General features: G+C 32.2%; 1 protein-coding gene across 2 annotated transcripts; it reads right to left on the minus strand.

Annotated features, from left to right (window-relative positions):
• LOC107644565 (elongation factor Ts, mitochondrial) lies at positions 1,478-5,841 on the minus strand. Of its 2 annotated transcripts, XM_016348453.1 has the most exons (9): positions 5,443-5,841; positions 5,032-5,204; positions 4,798-4,887; positions 4,223-4,397; positions 3,906-4,090; positions 3,010-3,135; positions 2,222-2,310; positions 1,927-1,987; positions 1,478-1,842 (listed from the first exon to the last, which is right to left on the minus strand). In XM_016348453.1, exons 1-8 carry the CDS (start codon positions 5,720-5,722, stop codon positions 1,945-1,947), a joined length of 1,161 nt encoding a protein of 386 aa, XP_016203939.1. In that variant the 5' UTR covers positions 5,723-5,841; the 3' UTR covers positions 1,478-1,842; positions 1,927-1,944. The 2 variants fall into 2 exon arrangements, with proteins under 2 accessions (XP_016203939.1, XP_016203938.1); XM_016348452.2 differs by having other exon boundaries at positions 1,478-1,987; positions 5,443-5,840.

Genomic DNA, 12,173 nt, shown 5'->3' on the forward strand with positions numbered 1-12,173 from the left:
ATATCATAAATAATAAAAAAAAGATAATAAATTAAAAAAAACAAAAAGTATAAAAATAAGAAGAATTCATCCATATTTATTTTTTGTAATACTCCACCACTTTATAACATAGGAAGGAAAAAAAAGAAGAAAAAAAATTAAAGTAAAAACAACAGTAATAGAGTGAAAAAAATGAAATGCGTTATTCATGCATTTTGTATAAATGATTTTATTAAATTTATACTAATTTAATTAGATTTGGTTGATAAAAATATTTGAATATTTGGCGAAACTTCTTTTCTAATACATTTTTTTTTTCTATATAATATACATGGAATTAGAGCATGATTGAAAAGAATATTAATATGGTTTTTTTATTGTGATGATTATATGTTGAATATCTATATACGGTTTATGTTTATTATTGGATGCCAACTCCAATTCATTCTCGTGAGTGGAAGGCCTCCCTGGCAATGTCATGGAGGAGGACCCATTATTTCAAGTCATGATTGATTAGCTTCTAAATGTTCCGTACACTCTTGCGGTGATAAGTTTTTTTTTATTCTTTTTGCAGGTACATGGCAGTGGCACAACCGTTTTTCTTTTTTATTTTTAAATATTTAAAAAAAAATTGAGTGAGTTGTGTGGTATGATGGAAAGGAAATCTCAGGTTGCCTTCTTAAGGGGATCAATTATATTGCTTATAATGTCGTCACGTGATACAGTGATGAGCCCATGCTACCAGTCCATCACCAAAGTTTCGGAATAAGTTAGTTTTCCTGGCTTTTATAAATCAGAATAAATCTCATCAATTTATATATATGTACACCAATATATACATATACCACAATACTTCCAAGCGAGGAATAATAATAATTGGTACAGCACTGGCAAAAACACTGTGCCTGCCTTTACATAAGAATATAGGGTTAGATTGCAAGTCCTTTTCGTTATGAAAACCTTATATGCCTTTCGAACACATGAAATCCAATAATGACAACGACTCAAATACTTGTATAAGAAACATCTCTTTCTGGTTTCTTTTTCTTCGTCGCTCAGCTCAGATTTTTTTTTTTTTAACATCTTCATGAGAATTATTAGAACTCAAAGCATGAAGTTCAAATGCTGCTTATAAACACGAAACTTATAAATGTTTGTAAATAACTGTTTTCTGTATTAGTTAAAGGAAAATACTCATATGATGACATCTTCATATAAAGATGACATTATAAAACCTTAGATCATTAATAAAATATATTTAGTCAAACATATTAACTCATCTAATGGTCCACAATGTTATCTTCATGTGAAGATGTCATCATGAGAATATCCACTTTAATTAAAAGGCCTACAAAAAAGAGGGGGGGGTCCGCACATGGCACATCTTAACAGAACTAGATAATGGCGTAATGTGCTGCATGTTAATATGAAAGGCATGCTTCAAAAATCTAATCTTAATAATGAATGAACCATGAAATGCTTAATAAAAATAATAATGTGATTAAGAAGTTGAAACTTTATATTACTTCATATAAAGATATAAACTAAACCAAGTCTGCTTCTAAAGAAGCTTTTGCCTTTTGGTTCAATCTAGAGAGTAGCTCAACATATCAATTTATTAGTAAGCTTTGTATCTTAAATTAGGAAGCTCAACTAAGGATACACAAACAAAACTTTGTAATTTGAAAATGATTCCAATGGGGTTTAACTACGCTTTCTTACTTGGCCTTTACGGATTATAGATCAGCAGAGTGCACTAGAATTTCAGAATATACTTATACAATCTTAAGTTCTTAAGAAACCCACTGAAGTTTTCCACTGTGGACCAAAATTTTCAACAGATGGAATATTCTTGGAGCTTCCCTGGATTAACACATGGAAGACAAATGGTTAGATGAGCATGCACAAAGCATGATCAGCTAGAGGGTAAACACCGTAACAACAAACCAGATGCATCATCTTGAATTAGGCAGCTTGAGCAACAGGCTCAGATGAATCTGTTTCTTGCCTGCGAATTGTGGATAACCATAAGATTAGTTAAAATCCATTAACAGGGAAAACAGCCATCACGTTACTAGAGACAAGTCCAACAACGCCCACTCAAAGTATACCCTGTTACTACATCATCCATGGATACCTCCAAAGCAAAAGTTGTACAGCAATTTTATTTATTTATTTGCATTAAGTAGTAGATAGTATACACTAAAATAAGAAGAAAAGAAAATTCGTGTGCAGGTTTCACCTTGCAATTCCTTCCCCAACTTCCATTCTGAGAAAGCTCACAACCCTCACAGGTGAACCCACCTCCTTGGATAGATTATCCAACACCGTCTGCAGTGTGCAAAAATTACTAGCTAATGAATGATCAAATAAACATACACTCCATAGATGGATCCTTCTCCATTCTTAAAAGACACAAAATAAGTAAAATATTGAAAATAGAAAACACCATAGCTAAAAAATAGTCTTTGCTCCTTTTATTAGATGGCTGAAATTATGGTCATGTTGGATCAATTGGGTATAATTGGATCCAGATTAAAAATACTAGATTTTATTTCATCCATCCTCCATGAAAGGATTTAGGACTTGAATGATGTTGATAGGAACAAGTAACCTATGAAAATTCAAAGGAAGAGAAGAAACTTTTATGCATAAAGTCCACCATCATTTTTCCCTTATTATTTTACATTGTAGTTGACCAAGCCATAGTTTCTTTTATAACGGCAAGAGTGTAATAATGAAGTAACCAAAGTTCTCCTATTTTGCTACTAGAGTCATAGACACAATTATAGTTGAAGTTTAAATGGTAATTGCCAACATATAATGGCATTTATCCCACTTTATTGTTAAACTGTAAAAGAAGATGGTGAAATTCTCTTTTATTTTTAGTTTTTCAAAAAAGAGGATACTAGATTCTGACCAAACAGATGCATGGGTAGATTTTGTTTCTTTCACCAATCAAAATCATAAAGTGACCATAGCCTCAACTTTCTTAACAATCCTGATTAAACATAGAGAAACCTCACATACCTTAACATTCATTGTATCATTCACAATAAACTTTTGCTCCATCAGCACAACTTCCTCAAAGTACTTGCGTAACCGTCCTTCTACCATTTTTTCTATGGCCATTTGGGACTTACCAGAGGCTTCAGCCTGAAATATTGAATACCAGACCACAATCTTAACTTCAAGCTTTTGTTCAGATTTTATAATGCCGCAAAGGAAAGCAACAGTCAGCAGGCCAACTATAAAATTGAGATATCAGATATCCAACACGAGACAAGTATTGAGCAGATGGCATCTGCTGAACAGAATTTCTTGAATTCTGAATTCTAAAAGGCTGTTCAAAAATTGGTTCATTCAAGAAGTTGAATTGGTCCAACCCACAACACTTGCTGAATCCACTAACGAAATGCTCTAACTCTTCAAGGCATCAATGTGAAAGAGAAGAAGAAAAAATCAGAGTGACAAAAAGGATCTTTAGTCATCTATACTATAAAGGGGTTCTCATTCTTTTGTGGGTGTAGCTGACCATAGTCTGTAGAGAGACTGGTTAAGATGTCAGTTTGGCCAACTGAATCCAAACTATGCCCGTTAGATCTATTTACACCATACTAAACTACAAACCAGCTTAAAGCACCAAGACCCGACAATACAGACTTAAATTAACCCTCTGAATGAAACCTAGGGCAGTTGCAAAAGGCAAGCTGCATCTATGCGATCACTGAGGTTTTCATACCAATTGATACAATAGTTGAAGGGCTCGTTGACCTAAACTCAATTCATTACACTGAAATAATAATGAATTTCCACGTAATTCTTAAAGATTAAAACTTACAACAGACCAATCTTATGGCTAGCAATTATGAACCATTTTATTGAGCATGGACCTATACTTGACTCCAAAAGAAATCAGAAAATACCTGAGATTTAAGAACTTCTCGTTCATTTTCTAATGCATCTGAGGACACAAGTTCTTTTGTTAAGAATAATGGTTTCGCTGCCACTACATGCATGGCCAATTCTGATCCAACACGTTGAATAGCATCCACTTGTGTTTTACCCTCATCTACTTCAAGAGACAAAACGCCAGCAATGCGACCCAAACCTAATTAAACCCAACTAAGTTAGGATCCTTTTAGAGTCAAGTTTCTTAGCACAAGATATAAAATAAAATAGTAATAGTTTTATTTCACAACTTTTATGTCAGCTGTTTTGCATCCATACAGTTGTCCATTACCTGGTTGGGGACTGGTATGGAGATATGTAGATATAATACCCTGAGATGGTGCAGGCATCACATAACCTCTTCGAAGTTTAACATTTTCCCCCATCATTGCAGCCACTTCCGTGATTGCATTGTGAACACTTGTTTCTCCATTGATTTTGGGATGCTCAAGATTCAATGTCATCTCCTGGTGAAAGTAAGTGATTTAAATGAATATGATAATGGCTTTCATTTCAACAGCAGATTAAGAATGACTAAAAGAAATTACATCAGATAACTAAACTATATACACAATAGGTAAGTTCAATGGATCAAAAACTCAAAATATCAAATTGATTCGAATATTGGCCTATTGTTGTATGGTTGTTATGGTCTTGAATTGAACTAATAAAGATATGTTCGGTATTTTTTGAAATTAACCCATCCCAGAAATGCATCATGGTACACACATTCTCAAAAGTAAGAAAGCATTGCAAGACCCCTAGAGCACAATAGACAAAACATAGGAAAAGTCTTTTACAGAATAATATCAATAAACAGAATTACTGATAATTAGGGTTTAGCGAGAGCAAATTTTGGTTACTTACCTCCAAAGACCCGGGTCCAACCTGAAAGGAACCAGAAATCAGTGGGGAAGTGTTTTCGACCAGCAAAGCTTTCTTTGCCAAAGACAATGCCTACAAGAAAGTAAGAACCCAGGGATCAACTATACAGTAAATTCATATAATTCATATAACAACACCTATAAGTCACAAAGAAGTGGTCAATGTTGGAAAAAACCACAGCGAGTTCGAAGCAATTCACATTCCAAAGAAACTAACCAAATGCTGAAAAATCTCATTCCTCGCAACAAAGTCAGTCTCGCAGTTGAGTTCAATCAGTGCGGCCTTGGAGTCGTTTTGAGCAAGGGCAAGCAAACCTTCAGCTGCGGTCCGAGACGATTTCTTCGAGGCCAAAACCTTTCCCTTCTTCCTCAGTTCCTTCTGAGCCTCCTCTACACCATCACGTTCATTTCATGAGATCACTCAGAACCAGTTCGTTATGTTCGTTACAGTTTCAGTTATTCCGTTATAACTAACTACACGGGGCCAGAACACAACGCAAACAAGCAGATAGAAGTAACCATACGCATTCAATTTGTTAATTAATCTTAATGTTTCATCACAGTAATCATATCTATCAATATTCGAATTTAATTATCAAAAGAATAATGATAAAAATGAGATAATTACCAATGTTCCAATCAGAATCGACGAGTGCGGCTTTGACGTCTTTGATGGGAGCGCTGGTTCGTTCTCTGAGTTGCTTGATGAGGTTCATTTGGTCGGAGGCGGAGACGCTGAAGCCTCTGAGAAAGGTGAAATGCGAGAGAAGCGAGTTCGATTCTGAGCGCTGAGATTGTGCGAAAGAAGGAGATTTGAAGGGGGAGAGAGAGTGGTAACGGCGCGGAGCAATAGTGGAAAGGTGCTTCGTGGTGATAGAGAGGCGTTTGGCGGCTGCGGAAAACGCCATAGTTGGAAAATGCGATTGTTGAGAGCTGAGACTTGAGAGTGAGGTGCCAAAGTGTCGAGCTACCTAGCTACTAGCTAGGGCGGGGGCAGAGGGAGGTGGAGACAGGGTGGTGCAATGTCCGAATTGCCCACGATGGATGTTCGGTCATCAGTGTACAGTTCATGAATTTTCAATTTTTTTATTGGGCTTGGGCCTTTTTTTTTGTGTCTGTAACAAAAACTAAAACAAACAGGAACGCAATACCAGAAAATTATACAGCAGAATCTTTTAACAAAATCTGTTTGAGATCATCATTTGGTTGAATCCAGTATCCACATCGACCGATGATAAACGCTATTAGTCTCTATTTTAGCTAGACAATCAACAATAATATTAACTTCTCCTCTAATCCAAATGCATAACATATCCCAATTTTTACTTAACAACTCCATAAATTCAAAATTTTTTCTTGGGCTTGGACCTATTTAAATTCAAATTCCTCTTATAAATTTTTTTTTAATAAACTCATTCGTTCAGATAAATAAATGTTGAGGGGTTAAATTTCATTTTGTGCATATGATTATTTATTGGTCAATAGACAGTTAACGTACACTGTTAAATAAAACTTAAATCCACGACAAATTAGTCATTAACATATTAGACTATGAGATACTATGAAAACATAAAAAAAAAAAAGGTATCAAATTTGGATTTTAGTTTTTAGGGCAAATGACTTGATTAAACCACGTTCATTTGAATATGTCCTGAATGTCCCAAACCAAAAATTACAACGTTAAAGTCCCAATGTTGATTTCTATATAAATCGAATTGAGTGAATTCGATTTAGCCTAACACGTAGTAAATCGAATCCAATTGATTCGAATTAAGTGAAAAAAGAATTTGAATGCAAATCGAATCAAATCAATTCGAATTACGTTCGTGATAAGAAATTGAATAAATCGAATTTAGCCAACGGTTTTCAAAACCAACGTAAATCGAAACCACTTGATTCAATTTGATGGTTTTGTAAATCGAACTTACTTGTTTCGATTTACATGCATTTGGCGTTAAGCATAATTCGAATCAAATTGATTCGATTTTCTTGGTTGTTCGCTATATAAACAAATCGAAGTCACTTGATTCGAACACAGAAACCTCATACCCCACCCCTAACCCCACCACCCAGTTCCGAGATTCTCTGAAAGCAACCCAGGAACAACCGTATCTGCGTGCATGGAGGACGACCTGAATCGTCTGTATCGACTGGATGGAGTCGCGCATATTGCTGGAGCCGTCCACCTCGAGGTTAGTGTTTTTTAATATTTAATTTGTTTTTAAATAAATTAGTAGTTAGTTAGAACTGTTAGTGTGGGATTTTTAAAATAAATCCAGAAAGAGATATTTGAATTTAGTTCATGTCAAACTTAGTGAGTTATTAACTATAGAATAGGGTTAGCTGTAGAGTAATGAACAGGGTTAAGTACTGGTTTTTATGTTTGTTAATAAAAAAGAACATGTTTTTATCTCATATTAGTAATTTTTTTGTTAATACGAAGAATTGGATCGTGAGTAATGTAGTAGTTAGCGTTTCTATCTATAAAAGATTGGTAGGGATTCATTGTAAAAATGTTTGCAAAGTGATGGCATGCAATGTTGTGGTAACTAGAAATTTTGATGCATTGAGAGGTTTTTTGTGACGAATATGAGTAGTCAGCTTTTATTCTTATGCAGCCCCATCGATGCATCAGCAGCATGAGATGGCAGCAGATATGATGTTGGATGATAGGATCGTTCCTTACTTGCAGATGGCTGGTCTGTACCATCTTGCAAGATTGAACGAAAGTTGGTTTCGATTGGACGAGCCGTTGGTCAGCGCCTTCGTAGAGAGATGGCGCCCTGAAACGCATACATTTCACATGCCATTTGGGGAGTGCACGATAACCCTACAGGATGTAGCGTACCACCTTGGCATTGTTGTCAAACTCTCGAGTTAACTCGTAAACTCGTACGAGTTTACGAGTTTAGATATGGAATCGAGTTGACTCGGACATAGACTCTATCCTGAGTAAACTCGGCTAGACTCGGTCAAACTCGGACAAACTCGTGAGTTTAGGATCGAGTTAGTGAGTTTGTGTTTTTCTTCATTTTTGCTCAAAAAAACGTTATTTTGAATCCAAAAAAAAATACTTTTTTTTATTAGGGTTACGATAACACTCCCAAAGAATGAAAGAAAACTCACCCACAACTCACTCATTTGCGTCGTTTCTCTCAAGTCTCACTTTCTCCATGTTCTGCCGCAGTCGTTGTTCCCCGTCAAGCCACCGTTGTTCGCCTGTGTCTGCTATCTCTGCTCTGATTTGCGCTATTGTCTTTATGAATTTTACCTATGTTGCCCTCTGTTTTGTATTTCTTCATATCTCCACTATCCGCAACTCCATCGTGCTATCACCGTTCACGAGTTCGACTACTTCTCCTACGGTCCTATCTCTGCTCTGGTATGCACCGTCGTGAAATCCATGACTCTTTGTCACCATCGTTTCGTGCTGCTGCTGCACCCTCACCACCGCTGCCTGCTACACCCTTGCCTTCGATCTGCTGTTGCTAGGACTTTGCCCCTTCTTTTCTTCTGCATCCTCTATTTTTTGTATGCCTTTTACCCTTTTTTTGAGCCTTTACTTCTTGATTTAGTTTTTTTTTTTAATTTTATTGCTTCTAATTTTAGCCTATTGCTTATCGTTTATGTTAGATGGCCAGATGGTTCATCCATTTATGGATGATTAGTAATTAATATTTTGATTAAAGTTAATTTGATTATTTGATATTGTTCAATGTTTAATTAAAGATTTAATATTACAGATTTAGAATTTTTAATTTTGTGTGTTCTATATTGTATTTGTAAAAGAATAATTATAGTTGATTTGAATGTGTATTTTAAAATATGGACAATTATAGGGTACAGATGTATATATACAGATATTCTCTTTAGTTGAATACAAAAGTGACATGTGGATCTATGCTAATAATTGGGGGACAACTTGATCATCTTTCTGAGCAGCTTGCAGTGTTTGCAGGGCTCGTTTATATAGTTCCATATTGAAGCTAAGCTGGTGGAAAGAAATATCATGGATGGGCTTATCATTGTTGGGCTATTATTTTGTTATTAAAATATTGTGTGGGTTTCATCACTTAAATCAAAATGCTGTTGGACATCACTTATTTTTGGATCATATTAACTGATGCTATGCATATCACTTTTTTTTTTTTTTTTTTGCCATATGTATTTATATTTATGAATGTAAAAATTATATTTTGTATAAATATAAATTCTAATTTATTATGATATTTTATTGAATAAGTACTTATGTAATAACAATTATGTTATATTATAATTTTTTATCATAATAATATAAATTTTAAATTTATTGTAGAGTCAAAATATAAAGTGTATATTACATTGTAACATTTAAATTAATATAAAATATTGAAAAAAGATTTATTAGGTTGTTTGAATCAACAAAATAAAATAAACATAACAGCAATACAATTGTTTTAAGAGACTTGTGTAAAAAACTAATATTAATATGCATTTACATATAAAGAAATTCTAAATGAGTTTAACTCTCTTCAATTCTAGAAAAATTATGCTTCGAGTTAAAAAATTATGGCCTATAAATGAAGCGGACTTAAACAGATCAACCCATTTAATTCGCTCAGTTAATTTAATTTTCTTCACTTAACTTAAAATTTTGAATTATAAAATTTTTAATTTGAAATTTAAATAGATATAATTTACATGAATGATTAAATTTAAGGTTTAATTATTCTGTTGGTTTCTATAGTTTTATAAAATTTTCAATTAAGTCCATATACTTTTTTTTTCTTTTTAATTGGATTTTTGTACCAATTTTTTTCAATTAGATCCCTCTTAGTAGTAATTTCTTTAATTGTATAGAGACCCATCTAAAAAAAATTGGTACAGGAACTCAAATAAAAGGGAAAAAATGGTGTAGAGACTCAATTGAAAAAAAAATTAGTGCAGAGACCCAATTAAAAGAAAAAAAAGTATAGGGACCAAATTGAAAATTTTGCAAAATTATAGGGACCAACAGAGTAATTAAACCTAAGTTTAATTGAGTTAATAGTCAAATTAGTCCCTGAAAGACGAGACATTCTTTAAATTCTGTAGAGACTCAATTGAAAAAAAAATTAGTGCAGAGACCCAATTAACAATAAAAAAGGAATAGGGACCTAATTGAAAATTTCGCAAAATTATAGGACCAACAGAGTAATTAAACCTAAGTTTAATTGAGTTAATAGTCAAATTAGTCCCTGAAAGGCGGGACATTCTTTAAATTCATCCCTAAAATTTTTTTTCCATCAAATTGATCCTTTAAATATTACAAATTAATCATATTTGCCCTTCAGTAATTTCATTAACAATTTTCGTCAACAATTGATAATAAAAATATTAATTAACAACATACATAATACTTGACATAAATAATTAGATTTTAACTAGATATATTTATCAAAATCTATTAATTTAGTTATTTTTTCAATTACATAAACTATATTTTCAGTATAACTTAATAACTAAATTGATAAATTTTCATAAACATGTTTGGTCAGTATTTAAATAAAAATTGTTAATGAAGTTACCGAATGACAAATCTATCTATTCTATTATATAAAAATTAGATTTTTGCACTTAATGATAAAGTTGACGTGACATGCTTCTAAAAGTATTTTTTGATTTATTTCTTTTAACACATTAAATATAATTTATTATAATAGATTAATTATATCAATTAATTGATTTGATTAGATATTTAAATATCATATAATTTAATATTATGTATATTAATTAATTGAATATAATTATTAGAGTATAATTAGGATAATTATTATTATTATTATTATTATATTATTATTATTATTATTATTATTATTATTATTATTATTATTATTATTTCCCTTCCCTATTGCTTATATAATTATATGTTAGTTTAATATAGCTTTCTTTTCGGACACCGTATTAGTATCAGTATTATATTTAGACATTTAGTTAATGTTGGAAATTGGAATGTTTTATTGGTTTGTTGGGGAATAGGATCACATATATACTTCGGCTCTTGTTTGATTTATTCTAGTAAACTAATACGCAATTTAATTGATTAGATAAGTTAAATTTTAATGGTTAAAAAAAAAGTTTTAGATATTTTTATTTGACTAATTTTTTAAAAAATTATGTTTTTAATTTTATATTGAATGTCTTTAATTATCTATAATTTTATTATTTTATAAAAAATATTATATTTTATATTATGTCATATTATCGGATCATATACTATCCGTGACGAATATAAAAAATTTGAACCTAGGAGCAAAGTATATATAATGCATGAAACAAAATAAGGGAAGTAGAGTAGTAGTTTAAGTTTAACAACATAATGGAAACTATTACTATTTAACATTTTGACCCATCTAAAAAAAATTGGTACAGGAACTCAAATAAAAGGAAAAAAATGGTGTAGAGACTCAATTGAAAAAAAATTAGTGCAGAGACCCAATTAAAAGAAAAAAAAGTATAGGGACCAAATTGAAAATTTTGCAAAATTATAGGGACCAACAGAGTAATTAAACCTAAGTTTAATTGAGTTAATAGTCAAATTAGTCCCTGAAAGACGAGACATTCTTTAAATTTTGTAGAGACTCAATTGAAAAAAAAATTAGTGCAGAGACCCAATTAAAAAGAAAAAAAGTATAGGGACCTAATTGAAAATTTCGCAAAATTATAGGACCAACAGAGTAATTAAACCTAAGTTTAATTGAGTTAATAGTCAAATTAGTCCCTGAAAGGCGGGACATTCTTTAAATTCATCCCTAAAATTTTTTTTCCATCAAATTGATCCTTTAAATATTACAAATTAATCATATTTGCCCTTCAGTAATTTCATTAACAATTTTCGTCAACAATTGATAATAAAAATATTAATTAACAACATACATAATACTTGACATAAATAATTAGATTTTAACTAAATATATTTATCAAAATCTATTAATTTAGTTCATTTTTTCAATTACATAAACTATATTTTCAATATAACTTAATAACTAAATTGATAAATTTTCATAATAAGATAGTAATAATGTTAAGAAACAAATAGTAATAAGATAATAAAGTTATATTTTTGAAAGAACATAAATAAAAGACGAATAAATGACCATTTGTACACATAAAAGATGAAAACGTTGACATATGTATCCACACTAGATCGAAACTAAACTTGTCATCGATGCCTTCCGTGTGACAAAAGTACCTTGTCTTTGGAGGGTTGGAGTGCCACGTAGGGTACTTTTGTTAGGGGTGGCAAAGCGGGCCGGCCCGCCCTATAAACGGGACGGACCGGTCCGCCCTGCCAACTAACATGGGTTCAAAATGCTAGCCTGCCTCTCTTTATGGCGGATT

This window comes from Arachis ipaensis, chromosome B05 (genome assembly GCF_000816755.2).
Source record: "Arachis ipaensis cultivar K30076 chromosome B05, Araip1.1, whole genome shotgun sequence".
Lineage (NCBI taxonomy): Eukaryota > Viridiplantae > Streptophyta > Magnoliopsida > Fabales > Fabaceae > Arachis > Arachis ipaensis.